The following is a 26,205-nucleotide window of genomic DNA, read 5'->3' as shown; positions in this document are numbered from 1 at the left end:
CTTTTAGAAGATAATGTAGGAAAGAGAATTTGGGACAAGCAAGTAGGCCTTGAATATCGTGTCAAATAGTTTGGACTTTTAATTTCCCTACATCATAGGAGTTGCTAAAGGATTTTGATCCAAGGGTTGGCCATTCAGTTTTTTTTTTCTTTTAAAGACAACTTTTGGTATAATTTAAGTTAGATTGTAATTCTGTTTCTGGCCACGTCTGAGACTATCATCTGAAGACTTTTCAGTTACAAGACACTTAAAAATGCAGGTAAATTCCAACAAACACTTGAAATGCCAGTCTGTAATTGGAAGCTACTAAGGAAAAATTGGAGGTTAAATATGAATTTATATTTGAGGCTACTTATACTCCTCACCCCCTTTATATCTTGAATGGGAAACCTAGGTCACTAAATTTCAGTTATTCAATTTGAAAAGAAGAATCACACATCCTTCCTTCACACATACACTGGATATCTAGCGTTTTGATTCCACTTATAGATTTTGGAGACACAGCTAGAGCAGTATGTTTGGGAAGGAGAATGATTTCTTTAACATGTTGAACATATTGGAGAAGTTATTTCAGGCAGGTGTTAGCAATAAGAGTAAAGGAATAGAAATGAGAGCAGTTGGAAAACACTAGAAAGAACATTGTTACTAGAACTACAGTTTCTGTTATAATTAGACATGAAACGCTTATATTCATAAATGTTTAAGTCATACTTTTCAAAAACTACTCTAAAATACGTAGAAAATAATTTTGAGTTGAACATAAAGTGGTAGCCATTCTAAAGAATTTGTCCAAAAGTATAACGATAATGCAAATCTAATATAAAAGAAACTAAATGTCATGTACATTTCCAGACATTTAAACCCCCGCTAGATTGCTATCTATTTAAAACAAATTATTGTATTTTTTTTCTTTTAAGAAAAACAGGTTTATTGAGATACAGTTCACAGTGATGGCAGCAGCAGCCCATCTGGAGTGGCCACTGTCATCATACCTGCTGTAGTGGGGAGGTGTAGCCGGGGCTGCACATTCCACAGAGCTGGTGGAAGCTGGGGACAAATGGGAATCCCACCCCTTTTAAGTTGGTGGGATGGGAGCTCCCTGGGTGCAGCTGCAAGTTGTGGCTGTGGACCTGGGCTTCCTTGTGCTCTCGCAGGGGCCTGGGAGCAGGCAGGAGTCCTGCCCTCTGGGTGCAGCTACAGCTGCCCAAGTCATGACTGTGGAGCCTGGCATTCCTGCACTCTGGGGGTCTGGGAAGGCCTCCCTTGTCCCCGCAGGCCCAGAAGTGTCTGCTTCCACTGCCTGGCCTCTTCCTACTCCGGCGCCTGCTCTGATCTTGGAGCAAGGTTGGGGCCAAGCCTGGGCGTTGTTGCAGTCTGGATGGTTGTGTGCACTCTTGGGGTTAGTGCTGCATGCCAACCCCCTGCTGCCTCAGCCCCCTCCAGACTTTGGGTGCTGATGAACATGGGAGGGAAGCTGAGGGGGTGGCTGAGGGCAGCTTGGCAGTGGCCTGCAGGCACCCCTTGGCACGAACAGCTTGGACACCATAAATGGCAGCAGGAGGCAGACAAAGCTCCTGGGCAGAAGGGGGCGGGTCCCTGGTGAGACCCACCTTCAGGCTACGGAGGGCCTGAAGGTTGGGGGCTGGGCTGCCAGTCCCACAGACTGGAGTGGGAAGTTGTGATGCCTTTTCTGGGCCTGCCCATGGCCACCCGTGGACCAGTTGGTGTGCACTTCTTTCCCTCTGAGTCCCAGAAACGCCCCGGCTCAGCTAGAGCTAAATGGACATCAGGAAGACCAACTGCAGTTAGGAGCTACCCCCTCCAGGGCCACCTCTCTGCTGAGAGCTGCAGATGTCGGGATGACCAACCGCAGAGAGGAGCTACCCACTCCAGGACCTCCTCTGTGCTGAGAGCTGAACACTCAACATGACGACCTGCCTGTGGAGAGGAGCTGCCCACTCCAGGATCTCTTCTGAACTATTCTGTCACTCAATAAAGCTCCTCTTCGCCTTGCTCACCCTCCACTTGTCTGCATACCTTGTTCTTCCTGGATGCAGGACAAGAACTTGGGACCTGTCAAATGGCAGGGCTGAAAAAGCTGTAATACAAACAGGGCTGAAACATGCCCCTTGCTCGCCATTTTGTGGGTGAAGAGGAGAGAAGAGCTGCAACTCTTCAGGGAGCTGAGACTTGGGAGCTCCCCGAGCCAGGGCTGTGACTTTGGGGCCCTGTGGTCCCTGGAGTCTGCAAGCTTCCAGGAACCGCCACGTTCCCCAGTGGCAGCCATAGAAGCTGCTTGCAGTGTGCCTGGTCCAGCCACAGCCTCACAGAGAGCCAGCACCTGTGCCAATACCTGGAGCTGCCTGCCCTGCTGCATTAGCCGGCATGCCAGACTGTGCGCAGTGGCTGCACCTCACACTTGCTCACTCAAACACGCCTTGCTGCCCCATGCCTGGCTTGCCCCTGGCAGGCATGGGATATAGGCTAGTAGTGTGAGCCGAGCGCAGTCAGGTTGAGTGGACAGAATGAGCCCAGCAGGTCTAAGCAAAACTGAGGCAGAGGTGCCACCAGCCACAGGTTTCCAGCCAGAAAAGCGACCCCCACAAGGGCTCCATAATAACAGCTGTACAGTGCACTCATTTTTTTTTTTTTTCCGAGATGGAGTTTCGCTCTTGTCACCCAGTCTGGAGTACAATGGTGCGACTTCAGCTCACTGCAACCTCCGTCTCCCGGGTTCAAGTGATTCTCCTGCCTCAGCCTCCCAAGTAGCTGGATTACAGGTGCCTGTCACTGCGCCTAGCTAATTTTTGTATTTTTAGTAGAGATGGGGTTTCACCATGTTGGCCAGGCTGGTCTCGAATTCCTGACTTCAGACAATCCACCTGCCTCAGCCTCCCAAAGTGCTGGGATTATAGGCGTGAGCCACCGTGCCCAGCTTAGTTCACTCATTTAAACTGCATAGTTCAATGACTTTCAGTATATTTACAAAGTTGTGTAACCATCACTACAATAAATTTTAGAACGTTTTCATCACCCAGAAACCTTAAACCCTTTAGCCATCACTCCCAACCTTCCCCTCATCCTTCCAAGCTCTAGGCAACTTCTAATATACTTTGTTTTTCTATAGATTTGCCTGTTTGGGATATCTTGTATACATGGAATCATACAATACGTCGCCTTTTGTGTCTAGCTTCTTTAGCAAAATGATTTCAAGATTCATCCATATTGTTTTAGCTGTTCGTACTTCATTTATTTTTATTGAGGAATATTATTCCATTGTATGGATATACCACATTTATTCTACTTATTTATCAGTTGATGGGCATTTGGGTTTCTTCCACTTTTTTGGCTATTATGAAAAGTGTTGTTGTGAACATTCGTGTAAAAGTTTTTTTTTGTGGACATTGCTGGATCATTTGATAACTCTTATGTTTAACAGAGGAACTACAATACTCTTTTTCCAAAGAGGAACATCATTTTACATTCCCATCAATCAGTCAGTGTATGAGTGTTCCAACTTCTCTACATCCTCATCAAAAGCTGTTAATTATCTGTCTGATTATAGTCATCCTGGTGGTTTTGAAGTGGCATCTCATTTGGTTTAATTTGCTTATGCTCAATGACTATTGATGTGGTTTTGTATATCATCTTTGGAGAAATGTCTATACAAATTTTTTCCCTAATTATTAAAAAATATTTTTCTTATTTAGAGATGGGGTCTTGCTGTGTTTCCCAGGCTGATCTCAAACTCCTGGGCTCAAGCAATCCACCCGCCTTGGCCTCCCAAAGTGCTGGGATTATAGGCATTGCACCACTGCGCCTGGCCCTTTTGCCTACTTTAAAATTTTATTATTTGTCTTTGTATTGTTTAGTTGTTCAGTTGTAATTGTTTATTATATATATTATCAAATGTATGATTTACAAATATTCTTAGGTTATATTTTTACTTTCTTAATAGTATCCTTTGAAGCAGAAAAGTTTTTAATTTTGATGAAGTTCATTTTTTTTTTTTGGTTGCCAAGGTTTAGGTGTCTACTGTATTTTCTGAATGCCTTTGAAAATAATTTTTGTAAATAACTTGATCCTGCATTAAAATATAATCATGCTGCAGTTATTTTGTTATCATTAAAGACTGATAAGCCGGGCACTGTGGCTCATGTCTGTAATCCCAGCACTTTGGGAGGCCAAGGCAGGTGGATTGCCTGAGGTCAGGAGTTCGAGACCAGCCTGACCAATATGGTGAAACCCCATCTCTACTAAAAATACAAAAAATCAGCTGGGCATGGTAGAGTGCGCCTGTAGTCCCAGCTACTTGGGAGGCTGAGGCAGGAGAATCACTTGAACCCAGGAGGCAGAGGTTGCAGTGAGCCAAGATCGCACCACTGCACTCCAGCCTGGGCAACAGAGTGACACTCCATTTCAAAAAAAAAAAAAAAAAGACTGATAAAAGTTATCGTAAGCAGCAGTGTTTACAATTCTTTTTTAAAATTTTGCCTGAAAATTATTTTACAGCTCTATAGTATCAACCCTCCTTGCTCTTATGGATGGATTAGATAATAGGGGTGAAATTGTTGTTATTGGTGCTACAAACAGACTTGACTCTATAGATCCTGCACTCAGGAGACCTGGTCGTTTTGACAGAGAATTCCTCTTCAACCTGCCTGATCAAAAGGTAAGAGTTTTTGTTTTCAATATGTTAATATTTATATGTAATTCTACTATAAGGCATATGTTCTGAGGGTGATATTTTATGAATTTTCATTGTTCAGATTTTGTGCTTATAGGATATCTTACTTAATACTTTAAAAACCTATGTAATTATGGAGCTGTTTTTTTCTATTAACAATTATAAGAAAGTTTATGATTTTTAGATAGTAAGAGGAAAGCTCTTGATAGGTCACTGTAGATACTTACTTGTGCTTTAGTTCTCCAGGTTGTAGTAGTTGTCCTGTATGGCAGTTTATGTGTCCCTAGTTAGCCAAAGTAACTTTATTCTCGTAAAATAATGTTTTTATAGAGTATTAGTGGGTTTATGAATAAGGACCCAGTATCCAAATTTTCATAGAAATTGCTGTATTTAATTAAAAACAACAAACGTTATTCATTATGGTATAAAGTCTTTTTTAAAAGAATGTATTAATAATACAGGGCAATGTTTATCATTGATTATGTAAATATTATATAATATGATAATACGAAGTTTTTTTTTCCCCAATTCAGCTTGAAACTTTTAATGTTATTCTTGGTTTGACTAGTATAATCTGACTGGCTTTTCATTAGAAACTCAAATCTGAGAGGAAGAGATACATGCAAAGGATATATTGTATGTGAATATGTATAGCTTTATTCTTAGACCTCTATGTGAAATGCCTGGTTTATATACCTAGATGTGAAAGTCTTAGTGATTTGGACTGTATGGAAGACCATAGAGTAACAAAGGCAATGGCTTCCCTGTGTAGAGCAGTTCGTTCCTCAGTTTGACATCAGTCTCCACAATCACCAGTAGTTGACTCAGATTTGGATTGACAATCTAATTTACAAGCTTTAAATTGGCACCAGATTTATTTAGCTTTGTCAGAACAGGAAACATAGCATATACAGCATTATTTTCATTGCACAAGTGCAACCTTCAGGAATGTATGAGTGCATATTGGTGTGTTTATTTGTAGCAGATAGGGCTGAAGTAGGTACAGTCTACTTCACTGTGGGGAAGCATCAACTTTTTTGTTTGGGACATCTAACAACAGTCCAAGCACAGCTTTTATACTCTTCAGTACATGGGGAAATGTGCTTAGTTCTGAGAGACAGCACAGGAAAGCCATTTCCTTGATTTCCCAATTGTCTTCTGTACTATCTTAGCTAAGTAGGCTTCAGAGTCTATATGCCAATCACAGCCCTCACAGTCCAGGTTCAGTTCACGCAAATCAAGGGTTTAACAGTAAACAAGGTTTAGAACAGCACTGTCTAATATAATTTTCTGTGATGATGGAAGTGTTCTATTTTGGCATTGTTCTTTGAGCAGTATGCATTGTGGTAGCCACTAGCCACATGTAGCTATTGAACACTTAAAATGTTGCTAGTGTGACTAAAGAACTGCATTTTAAATTTTGTTTAGTATTAGTTAATTTAAAATTTAAATAAAATAGCATTGTGTGGCTCATGACTTACTATATTGCACAGCATGGATCTTGAACATAGTTTTCCACATTAACTTTCTCTTTCTAACATTTCGAGCAAACAGTTTTGTGAGACTGAAATATAAGGTCGTTATTCTCAGGCCTGGGTCTGTGGAAAGGCCTATGCTGGCTGTTTACCTTTTTCCCTTAAATAGTTTTTAAGGTCCTGAGACTAGATGAGATTACCAAGTCTTCTCTCTTACAGAGCCGTCAGTAAGATAAGAGGAAAACTAAGAGAGTGGGGTGTTCTGATAGCCAAGTGAAGAAAATGTATCAATGAGGAGGGTGTGATTAACCATGTCACATGTTGCTAAGTCCATTCAGCTAAGGACAGAAAATTGGTCATTGTATTTATCATTATGTAGGTCGTCAGTGAATCTGATGAGAACAGTTTCAGTTAGTAGTGGGTGCAAAAGCTTAATTGGAGTGTGTTAGTTCAAGAGAAAATGGGAAGGAATTGGAGGGAGTGAATATAGATATGTTTTAAAAAGAGTTTTTCTGCAAAGGGAAGCAAAGAATTTAGGTGATATGATATTGAAGGAAGCAGGGGCAAGATAATGTGTTTCATTGTTTTCAAGATGGAAGAAATCTAGTAGAAAAGGGAATTTTTATGTGAAATTGAGAGATGTCAGTAGGCAAAAAGTGATAGGATTTAGCATAAAAGTGGCATGAATGACTTTAGATAGGAGCTGGCTAGTTCATCTGTGACAATAGAGAGAAGACAGAATATTGTTGGCACACATGCTGATGGGTGGACATCTTTGGTGATTAGGATGTGGGGAATCTATGGAAGTTTTTTTCTGATTGCTTCAATTTTCTCAGTGAATTGGGAGGCACGGTCATCAGTGGAATGCGAAGATGTGCTGTGAAATAGTCTGCTAGGAGAAAGGCATAATGAATGACCTAGGGAAGTATTAAGGGTAGTAGTAATAAGGACCCATTTGGGTCATTAATTTAAAGTGATACCGGTCAGTGTCTCAGTCCTGTGGTTTGGCCAGTAGAATATCATGACTCTTGCTATTTGATTAAGTAAAAGATTAATAAAACTAAATCTTGTTTTCAAATTTTAATAATTTTGTTAATTATTTGCATAAAATAGTACACACCTTCCATATGCAATAATGCTTTTAAATTTCTTTTATTTTCCTTTATCATCATTTTTATGATTGTTATAAGTAATATATATTTGTATGTGTACTTGTAGATTCTGAAAAATGAGGGGCTTGAATTTGCCTTTGATGTTTAATAGAAGTTACTTTTTATTAGAGGAAGCCCTTTGACTTACTATTTGGTATGCCGTATAGAGTAAAATACATAATGAACATTTCTTGATTTCTACATTTAAATAATTTTTTCTTCATTCCATGTCTTGTTTTTAGTGTGACAAAAGGAAGGTGACTTTGATTGGATTATATAGGGAAACAGCATTATTAGGGACCTGAAAATAACTTGCTAACCTTTGATAATTAATTTCATTACTTTAAACCTCTTTTTAGGGAAATGAGAGGATAAGAATGGATCTCTTTTTGGGATATCTTCCAGCATAATTTTTTTTTACATGTTCTTGATATTTTAAGGGTCTTGTAATCACCCTTAGCAGCACAGTACCTGTGCTGCTAATGAAGTTTGTATAGATTCTTAATGTCATCTTACAGAATATATATGCTGTTAGGTTGATACTTCTTTTGGACTTTCTTTTTTTTTTTTTTTAGTATCTGTTCAAGCAGATACTTCACGTTGGAAGAAAATAAGTGTCATATCGTTGCTTTAACTTTCATAGCTGAATGCCTAACTTAGAACTTGGAATTGAAACTGTAGCGATTGATTCCAGATTTTGTCAACTTTTTGAGCAAGATTTATCTTGATGACTTTGTAGTTGTTCTGTTTTGTTGCTGGTCCCCAAATTCCTCATCAAGTCAGTAAGATGTTATCATCTTGGTTATAATTTGCTTTTTCATATCTCAAGAAGCTTAGATAGCAGTGTTGAGGGAACAAGCATATTCAATTTTTTAAAAGTGTTGTAATTTTCTCCAAAGAAGGCAGATGTGAAAACAAAATTCTGATCTGACTGTTGGTGGTGGTTAGTATCAGCTGATTATAGATTTTTATATGTTAGTGTTTTTTTAAGAAAACTATTTTAGGCTGGGCACGGTGGCTCACGCCTGTAATCCCAGCACTTTAGGAGGCCGAGGCGGGTGGATCACTTGAGGTCAGGAGTTCAAAACCAGCCTGGCCAATATGGTGAAACTCTGTCTCACTAAACATACAAAAATTAGCCAGGTGTGGTGGCGAGTGCCTGTAATCCCAGCTGCTCAGGAGGCTGAGGCACGAGAATCACTTGAACCTTGGAGGCTGAGGTTGCAGTGAGTGAGATCACGCCACTGCACTTCAGCCTGGGCGACAGAGCGAGACTCAGTCTCAAAAACAAAAAAACTATTTTAGAAAAATGAATTTCTGTTTGTTTTGAAAGCAAGACGTTAAAATTTTGATTGTAGATTTAAGCTAGAGAATGTTGAAATCAATGTAAAATTGTTTATAACACTTTGATCTTTCAATGAATTTAATTGAAATTTATTGAAGTACCATGTATTAAATGCCAAAGCATCAACTAACTGACAAAGTAATAATATGCATGAGATATATATATATTCTTTTCTCCCTTTGAGACAGGATCTCACTCTTATCACCCAGGCTGGAGTGCAGTGGCGTGATCACAGCACACTGCAGGCCTCGACCTCTCAGGCTCAAGGGACTCTCCCACCTCAGCTTCCTGAGTACCTGGGACCACAGGCGTGCACCACCATGCCCAATTAATTGAAAAACAATTTTTTTGCAGAGACAGGATGTCACTATGTTGTCCAGGCTAGTCTTGAACTCCTGGACACAAGCGATCCTCCCGCCTCAGCATCCCAAAGTGCTAAGATTGCAGGTGTGAGCCACCACAACTGGCATGCATGATATTTACTTAAACTTGAATACTTTTCAAATTAAAAGCTTTTTTCAAGTTTAAGTTACTTGTTATTTTGCTCATTGTTGATCATAATACCACAAATTCTATGAAATGTAAAGTTTGTTTAAAATTATGACTATAACTTTTATAACATGAAAGTTTTTTGTTCATATATTTTCAAATGGTAAAAGTGGTATGGTGGAAAAGTGAAATATAATTTTGAATTCTAGTCCCACATGAGTCACTTAGTTGTTATATGCTGCCAGTCAATTTTCTTCACCTATCACAACATTAAATGTCTTAGGTTGTGAAACACAGAAAAGATCTCTACTACATGTCTCCCAGATTTATTGTTGGAATCAGAGTTGATGTAGATAGATGCTAAGGTGTTTAAATTTTTTAAAAATAAAAGTTTTAATGAGATATGGTTAGTCAAAATTTGTTCCACCTAACGTATTTGAAGGATTGATAATATTTTATCTGTACTTTTCTTCTTGGGCAAGATTTTATATATCTGTGCTTTTCATCTTAGGCAAGAAAACACATCTTACAGATCCATACCAGGGACTGGAATCCAAAATTGTCAGATGCATTTTTAGGTGAATTGGCTGAAAAATGTGTTGGTGAGTGTTACTGTTTGAATTATTTGATTGTCATTGTTTATTCTGCTCAACCTCCCTTTCCCCTTATGTTTGGAGTGTGAATAAGCATAGTTATGTTTTTGATTGTGCAGTAGATTGGCTCTGCCTTTATATTTTAGAGTTATTTTAACTGTTTCACTTAAAAGTTTGAGTACTTGTAAATTAGAATTTTAACTGCCATTAGGTGTTTAGTTAACAAAGCTCAATAATAACATGCCTTTCACTGAGTGCTGGGTATCTATAATATTAATACAGGATCTCCTTTTGAATATCATTCCCTCTTAGAAATTTTACTAAGAAGAATAGCTTAAACTTGAGAGAGAAAAGTCCATGTCAAAGCAGGACTGCAGCCTTTTACTTTTACTTTGCAGATTACACAATGGGCTCATTTTCATTCCTGTGGTCTAGAAAGAAGTTGGGTGGGAGAGGTCTTCAAAGAAAATAGTTAATGGTATTTGGTAGTATTTCCCCAAATATAAAACTTTCCAATTTAACTTTAAATTTTTCACAGAGTGGAAGATCTCTCCACAGAGTGAATGAACGCTACTGTCCTGCTAGGACGTGGTGAGAGTGTTTTATCTGCACAGATGATCACATATAGGAGATGGAATTCAGGGTTTTGACTCTAATTAGGTCTGAAATAAAAAGGCATACAATATTAGGCAGCTGAAAATACACACAGGTATTTCTCCTTCATTCTTTCCCCCCCTTTTGTCTGTTTTCCTCTCATACTCTGAAAAATATAAATTAAAAAAAAAAAAAAACCAATCTTCATGAACTTTTTAAGCATTGTGAAGAAATCCCCCAAATAAGTCCACTGACAATAACTTACTTGGGAAAACTTTAAAGTTACCAAAGCCAAAAAGAACAACTTAATTTAAAAAATCATTGTGATCCACCATCAAATAATTAAAACTTAAATAGAACATTAGTCCATTCAGTTAGCTACATCCAAATTATCCTCTTCATCCACAGGGACTTCCATCTCCGAAGCAGCATCCCTCAGCTTTTGAACCACAAAGACCTCGACATCTTCTGGTGAGGAGAAAACGTAAATCTCTCCAGCACTACTTCAGTTTAAGCTTTGCCTGGTATAAGAGAGCATGCGCCAAACACATTTCATGTTAATTTGGCTTGACCTTTGCAAAGCCTTGTGCTGCTTTTTGGGAGAGGGTGGTATTTGGTATAAAATCCAGTCTTTTCCCTTTTTGAAAATAGACCCCTTTTATTTATGATGATATTTTACTAGAGTTCAGATCAGACTGGGAAATCTGTCGATTTTTCTGTAAATTTGTCACAGAATGATCCTTAACTGAAATAAGCAGAAGTCAAGTTGTCAAATCATTTTGGAAATTCCCTAAGAGATAGGTATTCTAAATTACTTTCTATTATCCTGTCTACCATCTGAAATATTATACACTCTAGTTTAATTCTTCATCCCAAATAATAGAATCTTAGTTTCCTTTTGCATTTCCAAAGACAATACTTCTCATTTTTCCAAGTGATTTTTTTAACTTTTAGGCAGTTTCTTAAGTTTTTAAATTTTCATGGTATAATTTCTTACAAGACTGATAAATTTCTCTTACCTTGTTTTTCTTCCCCTCTGTGGGGTGGTAGTATGTCTGCAGACTCTGCTTATATACCATTTTCTTCCTGGACAGTGACATAAAAATCCATTATAATTAAATGACTTCTGTTTTTTGTTAAGACATTCATTCCATCTGAGAAACCGGTTCACATTAAAAAAAAAAAAAAATTCAGATCTTCAAACGGGAGTGAAATAGTAATTTTAAATCCATTACAAACTCACTTAGTGTATGTATGCCAAACATGTTTTAACATGAATAGGTTCAGTTCATTGACATTTATGCCTAATAAAAGAGTGTGTAGTCTTGATGAACATCTGTGAAGATAGCTGACCTTTTGTTAGAGGTTATGGATTTGGTAACTTTTACCTTGAAATTCCCAAATTCTTAGAGGTTTTTGCATGCATATTGGGTGTTATTTTTGCATAGTGAAAAACTCAATATACATTGATATCAGGAACATTTGCATAAATAGTAGGAACTTACGATTAATGAAACACTCAACTCTAATCATATTTTTCTATTCCATTTTCAATGAGAGGGCTAAAACAATGAAAGAGTCTCAATGAAGTATCTGTCTTGTGGGCCTTCATTATGTGTGATGCTGTACTTAAAACTTCATAAAATTTTGTTATGACCTTGTTTCTAGTCTAACCTCTTTAGTAGCTGTGTTTTCAGTCTTTCAGGACAATTTCTATCTTAATAGCAGTATTCAGGAATGCTCTTTATTTGATATCTAAATGTGTTCACAGAGTATTAGAATTGTAATGGTAGATTTAGTATGGTTATGAAAGGGATGTTTATACTTCTTTAAATATTAACTTTTAACTCCTAAAAGGCTGTAGTATATTTTCAGTATTACTAGAATGATCATATTATTTATTGTCTAAACAAGGACTCTTTGAGAGTGAAAATGTGTGCTATTAATTATGGCAGAACAAGAGGCTTAACCAGCACATGTGGTTACCCTAAGTGTAACCCATTTAGCCATGGTTATGATGCACTTTTAAAGTTTTAGAAGGAAGTATGTTAAATCAGTAGTTCTCAATTTTGTGTGTATCAGAATCACTTCTAAAGCTTTCTTGAAATGCACATATCATCAAGCCCCCAGAGATTCTGATTCACTAGGTTTATTGTGGGGCTTGGGAATCCGTTTTTTTTGTTTAAGTTTCAGTGTTTATTCAGGTGGATAATCAAGGTGAGAACCACAGATATAAACTGGTAATTCTTACTTATAAGCTAATGTAAAAAAATTTCCTCCTTTATAAGTCTGTTGGTTATAATAATTAATGTGAAAATCTACCTCATTAAATGGGGTCTATTGATCATTTATTTGTCTGGAATAAATGAGGGAAAGATGAACAATAATACATTGCTGTTATATATGTAATTAACATGTTATGGCAAACATAAATGTTATGGGTAACGTTTACTATGTAAAATACCTTCTAGTGGCTAATTATTTGTTTTGCCTTAATAGTTTCTGAGTTTTAATTTTTTTAAACTTAGGCTTTTGCACTTAAAATAGGACCATATAGTATGTTCATTAACTGTGTATATCGTTTTAAAGAAGAAATAGAAACGTAATTGTTTATATTGTTTGAAGATGGTAGTATATTCCTTATTTCCTCTGAAATGGAAGACAGAATTCACATTCTATAATCAGATCCTTGGATTATTTTGTTAACTGTTTATAACTTTGAGCTAGTGTTCTATACATTATTGAATTAATGAAACAGGTATATATGCAAAAGGAAAAGGTAATTTTTTTCCAGGTTTGTTCTTTGAGAAATAGAAAAGAAAATGAGACACTAGTGGTAAATTTGGTTATCCAGAGAATTATTTGTGAGACAGATTGCTGTCATGGAACAATGTTAGTGCTTAATCTGCTTATAGTCTTCTGAATTAAGTTCTTCTAGGTCATATTAAGTTTTTCCCTAACTTTTAATAAGTTTTCCTTTGTGATCACCATTTTTAGTTGAGTATTTAAATGTTCTGTAAGGTCATTGTGAGGTGTAAAAAGATAAATAGTCCAGATGTGATGGCTCATGCCTATAACACCAGCACTTTGGGAGGGTGAGGCAGGAGGATTGCTTGAGGCCAGGAGTTTGAGACCAGCCTGGGCAAAGTGAGACCCCTATCTCTACAAAAAAAAAAAAAAAATCAAAAAATTAGCCTGATGTGATGGTACACACTGTAGTCTCAGCTACTCAGCAGGCTGAAGGATTTCTTGAGCTCAGGAACTCAAGGCTGCAGTGAGCCATGATCATCCACTGCACTTCAGCCTGGGCAACAGAGCGATATGCTGTCTCCCAAAAATAAAATAAAAATAAACCTGGTATTGTTTGTTGAGGAGCTTAGTTAGGGTCTAATATTCTATAACTATTCGAATGGTTCCCCCTACTGGCATAACTGATAATTGTGGCCAAATGCAAGTTTAATTGCTAACAGGAAAAACAGTGTGGCTAGTTTGAGCTTTTCTTCCTTTTTGTGACAAGGATGCAACAGAGCATGTGTTTTTGTATGTATTTGTTACTCAGATGAATGAAATGACTTAAAAACACTGGGGCTTGATCTGTTGTTTGATTGTATCATCCATTAAACATGGGTAATAATACCCCATGTTGGTATAACCCTTAGAATTAGATTATCAGTCATTTTAAACTAAACAAAGAAAATTAATGTGGAAAATCAATGGAAATATTTTTTAATGTTCTTATTTACTTTAATATATTTGGAACTATCAGATGAATTACAATTTTAAATGATAATTATGGGAGTAACTGAATGTTAATAGTTGGTTGCACTCAGAGTTGGTAGTAGAATAGCTTTGTTTTTGAAGTTTCTTTTTATATACTATTTTATACGTGTTTGGAAGTTAATAATATTAGAAAAAATCATTTATAAGTAAGTATAATGTCATGAGGACTAACCTAATGATTGTGAATATTGATGAAGGACTGAAATGAAACTATTATTCTTTTAAAACTTTTTTTCTAAAGAAAGTTGTATGTTGTAGGCCAGCTGTGGTGGCTCGTGCCTGTAATCCCAGCATTTCAGGGTGCCGAGGCGGGTGGATCACTTGAGCCCAGGAGTTTGAGACCAGCCTAGGCAATATAGTGAGACCTCATCTCTACAAAATAAATAAAAGAAAAGAAAAAAATTACACAAGTGTGGTGGCACATGCCTGTAGTCCCAGCTACTCAGAAGGCTGAAGTGGGAGGACCGCTTGAGGGTGGGAGGTAGAGGTTGCAGTGAGCCGGATTGCACCACTGCACTCCAGCCTGGGTGGGCAACAGAGTGAGACCCTGTCTCTTATTTATTTATTTTTTTGAGACCCTGTCTCTTAAAAAAAAAAAAAGTTGTACATTGTAATCAGTTAATCACATAATACATGGCTTTTGTTTTAAAGCTTATATCAAGGACATACTTAAGATACATAGCTTGTTTTAATATTGTTAGCTTATGTTTTTGTTAATTAAAAATATTCAAAACATTTTTAATCTTAATGTAAGTATTCAGCCCTTTATTCAGCAGTTTTGTTTGGTGATTTTAAATGGCTAGTTTTCATTTTGCTGGTAAAATTGCACATAGTTATTGATTTAGTATTGATGATGACGTTAGCTAAAGTTGGTGCATGGAATAATGAATGTACCTTTGCTGTCCTTCTCCTTTTGTGCATTAGGCTACTGTGGAGCTGATATCAAGGCCCTGTGCACTGAAGCCGCCCTGATTGCGCTGCGGAGGCGTTATCCCCAGATCTATGCTAGCAGTCATAAACTGCAGCTGGATGTTTCCTCAATAGTGCTTAGTGCTCAAGACTTTTACCATGCAATGCAGAATATTGTGCCTGCTTCGCAACGTGCTGTGATGTCTTCAGGGCATGCACTGTCCCCCATCATAAGGCCACTGCTGGAAAGAAGCTTCAACAACATCCTAGCGGTCTTGCAAAAAGTGTTTCCTCATGCTGAAATTAGCCAGAGTGACAAAAAAGAAGGTACTCTAAACTACTTTTTCATATTGTTAAGATGAAACAAATACAGGAATAAAAAAATATAGTTTCCTCACAAGATTATTTATGTGTCACTTTTGTAATATATCTGTTTATTCAGTACTATATATTCCAGGCCTGGCATATTACCTGGCATATGGTAGTTGCCTGGTGAATGTTTGTAAGACAAATGAGTGAATGTTCACTTTTGGGACGTTCTGATCATCTTAATGTAGGGCTATTACTATCTTTAGAAAGTTGACTATAATAATAGGTTAACCTTTAAAGCCCCAAATTGTCACCTATTAATCCTTTTTTATTTTATTTTTTTTATTTGAGATGGAGTTTTGCTCTTGTTGCCCAGGCTGGAGTGTAATGGTGCTGTCTTGGATCACTGCAACCTCCGCCTTCCGGGTACAAGCGATTCTCCTGCCTCAGCCTCCCGAGTAGCTGGGATTTCAGGTGCCTGCCACCATGCCAGGCTAATTTTTAAAATATTTTTAGTATAGACAGGGTTTCACCATGTTGGCCAGGCTGGTTTCCAACTCCTGACCTCAGATGATACACCGGCCTTGAACTCCCAAAGTGCTGGGATTACAGGTGTGAGCCACCGTGCCCGGCTTATTAATCCTCTTAACAGGCTTGCAGGTAAGCACTCTGATTATATAGAGCGGGGGAGTGGGAGATACAGGCTGGTAATTTATTTTTTTTGAGACAGTGTCTCTGTCACCCAGGTTGGAATGCAGTGGCCTGATCTCAGCTCACTGCAGCATCTGCCTCCCAGGTTCAAGCAATTCTCCTGCCTCAGCCCCCCAAGTAGCTGGGATAGCAGGTGTGTGCCACCACGCCCAGCTAATTTTTGTATTTGTTTGTTTGTTTAATAGATATGGGGTTTCACCATATTGGTCAGGCTGGTCTCGAACTTCTGACCTCAGGTGATCCACCCACCTTGGCCTCCCAAAGTGCTGGGATTGGAGACTTGAGTCACCGTGCCCAGCCTGGTAATTTAGTTAATATAAGGTCATTGAATAAGTTCTGGGGCCTGCCCCAACCCAGGGAGCCTGATGACAGCCCTTGCTCTTACCTATGTTGCTATACTGCTTCTTTGGATTAAGCTAATCATTTTGTTGTTATTGGTAGGGCACTCTGCAGTGTGCAGTGCTCATAGGAGTGTAAGGTATTGATAAGGGAGTAAATGAGAACCCCGTTGTAGAGGGTCTTGAGTTTTATCAAGCCTCTAGATAGTACTTTGCACCTGAGATAAAAACAGAACACTACTTTGAAAAACATCAGTCATGGTTGGGTGCGGTGAGTCACGCCTGTGTAATCCCAGCATTTTGGGAGGCCAAGGCAGGCGGATCACCTGAGGTCAGGAGTTCGAGACCAGCCTGGCCAACATGGTGAAACCCTGTCTCTTTAAAAAATAAATAAATAAATAAATAAATAAATCAAATTAAAAACATCACTCATTTACAGGAAAAAAATTTTAAAATTAGATTAACATTCTAATCAGAGTATAAAGCTCATAAACTTTGAAGGGAAAGTAATGTCTTTTGATTATCTTAATTTCTCCAGTTCCTAGCACTTTGTCTGGAATGCAGTCCGCACCAAATAGAAAATTATTCAGAGAATTACACTAACATTAAAAAAAAATAGTAAAAATTATGAATGTTGTTCAATGAATTCTTTTGTCATAAATATATTTTTCAGAAACTTTGTTTAGTGACAGAGTCACATAAGATATCACATGGAATACCTGATTTCTTAAATTTGGCAGAGGGGAATGAATATTTTACTGAATATCTGTGAGCCAGGCACCATACCATGATTTGTGTATTTTTTATTTCTGAATTTTATAACTGGAAATGTATTTCATATGTATTTTATGTACCAAAACTTCCCAAAAAACTTATGTCACCTTTAGAAAATCATAAAAACCTTTTCTTTCATCATAGCTTTTTATCTCCATTTGTGAATTACCATTTTATAGCATTATTATCTATGTTTTCTTATAGCTTTTTTGTGTGTAAATGTAAAGTATGCTTTAGTTTCAGTTGGTAGAACTAGTTGACATGACCAGTGGAGAAGAGCAACCAAATTTTATTTGATTATCAGTAATTGGTTTTTAGCTATTTAGTCATATTATTTATTCTGGCTTGTTTTGACCTTTAATGTTTTTCTTAGATAAATATCATTTCCTTGTGTATGAAATTATCACTCAAAAGATACTCAGTTATTTCCCAGATTAAAATATGACTTGTACTAAATATTTAGCTTTTTTTTTGTTTATTTTGAGACAGAGTCTTCGCTCTGTCACCCAGGCTGGAGTGCAGTGGTGCTATCTCAGCTCACTGCAAGCTCTGCCTCCTGGGTTCACGCCATTCTTCTGTCTCAGCCTCCCTAGTAGCTGGGACTATAGGCGCCTGCCACCATGCCTGGCTAATTTTTTTTGTATTTTTAGTAGAGATGGGGTTTCACTGTGTTAGCCAGGATGGTCTCGATTAAATATTTAGCTTTTAAAAGCCACATGAGAGCTCTATCTGCCAGCATAATTTAGTATCTAATTTTAGAATGCATCTGCATATTTTTTGTTTTGAAAGGGTATGATTTCTCTTAATCTTAATTCTCTCTCATATCCCGTACACATGTAGCATTACTTTTTATTGAATGAATTGTCACTTTTAATTAGGCATGTTTGAAGTATAGCTGTTGGTAGTCCAGGTGAGGCTTTAAGTGTTGCATTCCCAGTAGAGATTTTAGTTCTAGTTAGTTCCGTGAGTGGTAACTGAAGGCCCATAGAGAGAATAATGCTGTATGAATGAGTATATTTTTAAGATTAGCTTTGACGGAATTTCTGACTCCATCTTAACTAGACTAAGTCTTCCTTGAAAAGGTGTATCCTCTTTAAAAAATAAGGGTCAGTTTGTTCCTTGTTGCTTTTATAAGAACTGGCCTTGATTCAGCTAACCTACTAATTAAACCAAATATGAAATGGACTGGTTTTGGTCATAATTAACTCAGAGATTTTTAGTTAAATAGGTGGGATTTTATGAGAGTGCCACTTCTTTTCCAGACTTGTTTTTTTTTTTTAAGCCAGTCAGTGAGTTCTTCCAAATTATCTTTCATAATACTTAAGTAAATAGTCTGTAAAGGTGAAAATGTTTTATTAATTTTGTTTATAGGTTATTTTAAAAGCTGCAGTTTGTCAATTTGCCTGTATTATTTGATAGATCACTTATTAATGTCATTTGATTTTTTAACCCAATTTTTCTTAGCTTTGGTAAGGCACTAATATTAAATGACTTTATGAGCCTCATAACATTGTGATTTTTTTAAACAGATATAGAAACTTTAATTTTAGAGGATAGTGAAGATGAAAATGCTTTATCAATTTTTGAGACCCATTGTCACTCAGGATCACCAAAGAAACAGTCATCAGCTGCTGCTATACATAAACCCTACCTTCATTTTACAATGTGAGTGATTTATATCAAATTTCTTTGTATTTAGAGCGATTTTTGATACTTTATGATTAGAATTATAGTATATTTTTACTTATGGTTATAACTGTGAGGATATTGTTTTTCTGTTTGGACACAATTCTGGAAAACTTTTACTATGTATTCTTATTCATGTGGTAATAGCTTGTTGGTTAACTACTTAGGTGTTTTTTTCCTTCAACTAGAAGAATCTTTCCTGCTACTTTTCTTTTTTCTTTTTTTTTTTTTGAGACAAGAGTCTCACTCTGTCGCCTAGCGTAGAGTGCAGTGGCACGATCTCAGCTCGCTGCAACCTCTGCCTCCTGAGTTTAAGCTATTCTTGTGCCTCAGCCTCCTCTGTAGCTGGGATTACAGGTGTGCGCTACCATGCTCAGCTAATTTTTGTATTTTTAGTAGAGATGGGGTTTCACTGTGTTGTCCAGGCTGGTCTCAAACCTCGGGTGCTCTGCCTGCTTTGGCCTCCTGAAGTGCTGGGATTATAGGCATACGCCACTGCACTCAGCCAAGTTTACTTTTTTTGAAAGTGATGGTGTGAATTTTTTTTCCCCCATGGAGGCAGAGGAAGGCTTACCCTTAGAAAGTCAAGTCATGAGCCCCAACTTTATTGCTTTTTATTTAATGGGCAGAAATGAAATATTAGCCATGATCTGGAGTACTTTAATTTGTAATAAACTTTAGATGATCATTTAGGTCTCTAAGGCTAGTAAAAGAGATTTTGATTTAGAAATTGTTCAGTAATTAAATAACTTTTTGATTTTCTAGAAACATTATACTTTTATAATTTGGATTTCATGGTTTTTCAATTTACATTTATCCTTTTATTATCTGTGTTAAAGCAACTTTTGCTGTGCACTATGCTAGGTAAACACTTTTAGTGCAAATCTGATTTTAAATTAAGAGGCCAAGTAGTGTTCAAACACTAACAGCATCTTTACTTGCATTTACATAATTAGCCCATAGTTGAAGAACCATAAAGCTTCCGTTAGGTAGATCTAATAGCACTTCTATTAGAAGAGGCTGGATTGTGTGTACTTTTAATATTTTGAACAAATTTAAGTCTCCAACTTGAAGTTTTCCTGTGTAGATTTTGGTGAAATGTTGATTATTTGCATTGATAACCCTTTCTTGTTTTTCGTTTTTTAAAATGAGGCTAAATTACTTTCATCTTCTCTTTTTTTCTTCATGTGTTCTTTAATAGCAAACTCTTTGTAAGTTTTTTTCTTCTTCTTCAGATCCTTTCTTTTATGCTCTCGGGGAAGTTTTTTTATAGGCTCTTCCACCATTTTACAAATTTGTTTTATCGATAGTTATGGGAAAGCCTTTTTTTTTTTTTTTTTGCCTTTCACCTGGCTAGCCTGTCTCTCTCTCTCTCTCTCCCCCTCCCTCTCCCTCCCTCTCTCCTTCCCTCCCTCATTCTCTCTCCTTCCCTCCCTCATTCTCTCTCCTTCCTTCTCTCTCCCTCTCCCTCTCTTCTTCCCTCCCTCCTTCTCTATCCCTCCCTCTCTCTCTCTCCCTCTCTCCCTCTGTGTGTGTGTGTATGTGTGTTTGACAGTTATAGTTATTTGAATTTGTATTATGTAGTAGCAGAAACAAAGAAACTATCAAAAGACGTGTTTAATTTCATAAGATAATTGTTGTCAATAAAGGAATACAGAAATAGATTTTGATATTAGAAAGTATCATGTCCAGTGTTAAGTTTTAACTTTTTATTGAGGACATTTCCTGCCACTGATTTAATGTGAGACATTGGTATGGCTCATTTTGTTTTAGCTTTTCTGAAAGAATTGGTTTAATTTTAGCTTCCTTTACGTAAGCTTTTCGAGTTCATTGATTTGACTTTCATTAAGTAATGAGACAACTATATTCTAGAATAAGCATTTTTTAGATGTTTTAGTAATATTTATTCACTTATTTCTTTGTTCACCTACCCATTTATCCAATTTTTCTTTTTTTACCCTATGCCAGGCATTGTATGAGATACTGAAAACCTAAGCATGAATAAGATATAACATAGTTCTTTCTTTGGAGAAGGTCTCACTATTGGGTGTGACAAACATTTTAATACTGTGAAAGTGCTATGAAAGCAGAACTAATTCTGCTGAAAGTCTGGGAAGTTCTCAAAGGAGAAAGTGATATTTGCTGTCCTTTTCATTATGAAGGGTTAGGAGTTTGCATCTGAGTGCTTTTTACAAATTAGATACACGTTTGGTATGTAAAGATCTGTGCTTCATATTCAGTAATATATATAGGCCTCTCAACAATCATACTGCATTTGTGGTATCTTCATTTTATAGATGAGGAAACTGAAGCACACAGAAGTTAAATAAGTTGCCCATGATCATGTTGCTAGCAGGTGACAGAGCCAGACTCTGTGCTGTTTGTTTCCTAAGATCATATTTTTCCAAATTATTTCTGAGCTTAGTAAGTAGCTAGGGAATTGCATTGCTTCTTTAGGTAAGTTGAGCAATATATTTCACACTCTCCAAGAAGCATACACTGTAGAATTAAGGCCTTTAAGATGGGCAACATGTGGTCTTTTTTGTTTGGTTGGTTTAGTTTTCTGTTTGAGCAAGATGTATTAGTATTACAGATGAATGCAGAAAAAAAACTGCTTGGCCAGAAGAAAATGTAACTTTAGTGCTGGTTTTTAGTCACACTAGCCTGGGTATTGCTGGTGGATTTCTGGAAATAGTCTCCTGAAACAGTGTTGAAACCTTTTCTTTTTTTTTTACATTTAATATAAAGGAGAAGTCAAGATAGTTAAGGTTTACCAGTCTGGTAGAGAAGCCTTGTGATGGAAAATAAATTTTCTTTCTTACTTTGTATTACCATAAGGGTGATTAGAAACAGAGCTTTCTGAGGTTTTTCAAATGAAAATAGCTTTGTTTTTTCTGATTAGAAAGATGATATACACTGTAGAAAATTCAAGTAATAAAGAAGAGCATAAAGAAGAAAGTAAAAATTAAAGCCCCAGCACCTGCAGGTAATATTTGTTAAAGTTTTGGTGACCACACTTCCATGTTCTCTCTATGCATGTATAATGTATAGACCCATACATTATCTGGATTATATCCTTCTCTAAGTTGTTAATATAACTTACTTTTTCACTATGTTGGGAATATTATTTCATATCAGCATATGTTTAATACCACTATTTTAAGATAGCTGCATATTATCTTACACTTTGGATATTCCACAATTTATAGACCCTTATTGATAAAATTTGAAGGTTTCAAGCTTCTTTTATAAACAGTAGACTTGTTTCTAAGTATACATCTTTACACCACTATCTGATTCAAAGCGTAAGATAAATTTTTAAGAACTGCAATTGCTGTGTCAGAGCGTATACATTTAACATGTTGACACAGATTGTTAAATTGTGTTCCAGAAGGCTTGTACTAGTTTACATTTCTCATACTAATGTATGAGAGTGGTATTTTTCTTATACCATTGTCAGTTCTGAGCACTATCTTTTAAAATCTTTACAAACCAGATAGATGAATATAGTATCTTTTTGTTTGGTTGAATTGTTCATTTGTTCTTTCATATATTCATTCACTCATTCAAATGTTTTGTGAAAGTGCCCGTCATGTTCCAGACATTGTCTTGGGTACTTGGGATAGGGCAGTGAACAAAATAGGGTAAGATCCTGGCCCTCATTGAACTTATATTTTTAAATAGAGGAGATGGACAGTAAAACAATAAATGTAATAGCTTGCTAGATAGATAAAATGTTAGAAGATAAGTACTATGGGAAAAAATGTAGAAGATAGTAAGAGGTTGGGGAGTCCCTAGGAGTGGAGTGAGTTACTGAATACTTTTGGGCATACATTTTGGCATCTTTAGATCTATCACATATAATTTCAGAAAAGTTGTGCTTTTCTTCTACTGGTTATGAGGATATCAATTTTCCCATCCTCTCATTGATAATGGGTGTTGAAATTAATTTTTGGTTTATTCATCTAACAGATAAAAGATGTCTATCATTATTTTCATTTCTGTTTTCTCAATTTTTTAATCTCTGTGTTGATGACTACCATTTCGTTCTCAAGCCTAGATTGCTCTTGATCTTCAGACCCTGACCAGTGACCCATCTCCCCTTGGTTGTACCATGGATCTTTTCATACATAGCTGGACTATGTCGCTCCTTCTCTCCCTGTGACTCCTGTGAGTCACCATTCATTCAGTTGTCTCAGCTAGAATTTGACATCATTCCCAACTTCTTTCCTTTTCTTTCTTTCTTTGTCTAGTCAATGACCAAGTCTTTTTGATTTTTCTTACTAAATAAGTCTCATTGCAGGCTATTCCTTCTTCCTCTAACACTATTCTTGTTGAACTGTCATTCACATCTCATGCTTGGGTTACTATAGCAGATGCCTGATTATCTTTCCTCTCATTTGCCTTCTTTCAAAACCCTTTCCCATACTGACATGCTGAGATAGAGTTATCTGCCCTAAACTTGTATATGATTATCTTGCTGCTCTAAAGTATCTTAGTGCTTCCCCATTGTCTTCAGTACACATTCCAAACTTTTATTTTTATTTTTTTGAGACGGAGTCTTGCTCTGTTGCCCAGGGTGGAGTGCAGTGGTGCGATCTTGGCTCACTGCAAGCTGTGTCTCCCGGGTTCACACCATTCTCCTGCCTCAGCCTCCCGAGTAGCTGGTACTACAGGTGTCTGCTACCACGCCTGGCTAATTTTTTTGTATTTTTAGTAGAGGCGGGGTTTCACCATGTTGGCCAGGATGGTCTCGATCTCTTGACCTCGTGATCTGCCCGCCTTGGCCTCCCAAAGTGTTGGGATTACGGGCGTAAGCCACCGTGCCCGGCCACATTCCAAACTTTTAACATGGCTTACAAAACCCTTGTAGCCCTTCGTAGTCTAACTTACCTTCCTTTTTCTCTCCGCACCCTAGTACCTTTACCGCACCCTCCACAACTTGTCCCCAGTACTTCAAAATAAACAAACAAACAAACAAAACCAAAACTGGCTATATGAACTGTATCAGTTACCCCAAAGAGCCATGTTCTTTTTAACCTTTGGTCCTTTGTGCATCCTGTTTTGCAGTCTTGGAATTCATCTCTTGTACCTCCAGTCTGTTGGGTTTCTGTCTTGGTAACAGTTTTCCAGGAATGCCTTCTATGAGTCTCTAATTGGTATCTTCCATAGCACTGTGTACTTAAACAGTACCACTTACTAATCACATTGAATTATGGTAATTTGTGTATTAACTTTTTTACTAAATACCACTCAATTATATGCTGTATGACAACACTGGTATTGTTTGATACTTAGGGCTAAGGCATTCAGCATGGGAGATATTCTATAGTTATATAATTAAATAAACATTTTAAAAAGTTTCCTGTTTCTATTTTCTTTTTGAATTGTCTGTTTTCGTCCTTTGCCCATGGAGGTTTTTTAAAAAAACTATGCATATAAACTCTTTATACATTAAGAACCATTCCTGTTTATGACAAATTCTTTTTATTAAATTTTCTTTTTATGCTTTCTCTATCAATTTTTTTTTTTTTCCAGATGAGATCTCTATGTTGCCCAGGCGTCTTGAACTCCTGAGCTCAAGTCATCCTCCCAACTCAGCCTCCCAAGTAGCTGGGATTACAGGCACGTGCTACCGTGCCCTGCTGTATGACAAATTCTTTATGCCATTTGGTTGTTTACTGTTTGGTTCAGATTATAATTTTTGAGTTACAGATGTTTTTAGATTATTATGAATTAAAAATATGTGAATCTTTTAATTTAAATTTTGTGTTAGAATTCATTTTGCTTATGCTGTGAAATGACCTGACTCCTCCGTTTTTAAACGTTTATTTTATCATCCATTTCTGTTCTTTTTATTTTATTTTTCGAGATAAGGTCTCACTCTGTCACCCTGGCTGGGGTGCAGTTGCACCATCATGGCTCACCGCAGCCTTGACTTCCTGGACACATGTGATCCTCCCACCTCAGCCTCCTGGTGGCTGGGACTACAGGTGCACACCACCAAGCCTGGCTGATTTTTTTGTTTTTAAATTTTTTGTAGAGATGGGGTTTTGCCATGTTGCCCAGGCTCGTCTCAGAACACCTGGGCTCAAATGATCTGCCTACCTGAATCTCCCAAGTGCTGGGATTACAGGTGTGAGCCACTGTGTTGCCCTCATTTGTTTTTTATGATTCTTTTCTTATATGAAATTATTTCATATAAGAAAATACAAATTCTTATAAATTTTATAAATTTATATTAATATAAATGTATATATTATATATTATTCATATTATCTTATAGTATAAAATAATAAAATATTTTATATGAATTATACTATGAATCATAACTATTTTATTCATATAAAGTATTATACATTTATATGCATATACATTATTTCATTTTATATGAAATTCCTTCATATAATGATTACGATTAATCATTTCCTAGGCTGCCTTTTATGTTTAATTCTGTTTCTTTGGTGTATTCTACATTCTATTAATTGTTATTCTATAATGTGTTTCAGTATAAAGTAGGACACATCTTAACATCGTGAGTTCAGAACCCGGGCTTTGCAGTCAAATGGGCTTGAATGACAATTTGAACTCTTCTATCTGGTTATACAACTTTATAGCTAACCTCCACGCACCCTGGTTTCTTATCTGTTTAATAAAATGAAACTATGTGTTTCACAGAATTGTTAAGAAAATTGAACAAGAAATCTCTGTGAAGTGCTTGTTACTAAAACATGTTTGAATGCATTAAAATTGGAAGCTTTTTTTTTGAGACTGAGTCTCGCTCTGTCGCAGTGGCACGATCTCGGCTCACTGCAACCTCTGCCTCCCAGGTTCAAACGATTCTCCTGCCTCGGCCTTCTGAGTAGCTGGGACTACAGGCACGTGCCACCATGCTCAGCTAATTTTTTGTATTTTGTAGTAGAGACGGGGTTTCACTGTATTAGCCAAGATGGCCTCAATCTCCTGACCTCGTGATCTACCAGCCTCAGCCGCCCAAAGTGCTGGGATTACAGGCGTGAACCACCTCGCCCAGGTGGTAGCATGTTTTTAAAAAGTTTTCTTGATGTTCTTACTTGATTATTCTTTCAGTTAAAGTTGTGAATAAGTTGAAACTCCCCTCCTCCCAAAAATTCTTTTGGGATTTCAACTTGAAAATCCTATGCGTATAAAATGAAAAAGTAAATGGATTAGGAAGAATTGAGGTCTTTATATATTTAGTCTTTGTGTTCAGGCTCAGTTTTACTCTTTTCTTGTTAAGACTATAATTTGGTAATGCTTGTTTTACCTTTTAATTTTTTAATTTTTTTGCAGTGAATAGGATCTCCTTTCCTTTTTTACATTGGTTATTGATGGTGTTTAGGAAA

The 26,205-nt window shown here is 37.0% G+C and overlaps 1 protein-coding gene across 8 annotated transcripts in view; it reads left to right on the top strand.

Annotated features, from left to right (window-relative positions):
• The window catches only part of ATAD2B (ATPase family AAA domain containing 2B), a 173,942-nt gene that overhangs the window by 85,478 nt on the left and 62,259 nt on the right, over positions 1-26,205 (top strand). For all 8 annotated transcript variants that reach the window (XM_031654968.1, XM_031654967.1, XM_031654965.1 and 5 more), the window contains 4 exons: positions 4,513-4,672; positions 9,659-9,749; positions 15,039-15,350; positions 18,685-18,820. In XM_031654968.1, coding sequence (XP_031510828.1) covers positions 4,513-4,672; positions 9,659-9,749; positions 15,039-15,350; positions 18,685-18,820 — 699 coding nt within the window. The remainder of the gene's footprint in view (positions 1-4,512; positions 4,673-9,658; positions 9,750-15,038; positions 15,351-18,684; positions 18,821-26,205) is intronic.

This window comes from Papio anubis, chromosome 14 (genome assembly GCF_008728515.1).
Source record: "Papio anubis isolate 15944 chromosome 14, Panubis1.0, whole genome shotgun sequence".
Taxonomy (NCBI): Eukaryota; Metazoa; Chordata; class Mammalia; order Primates; family Cercopithecidae; genus Papio; species Papio anubis.
This window is presented reverse-complemented; position numbering and strand designations above follow the sequence as displayed.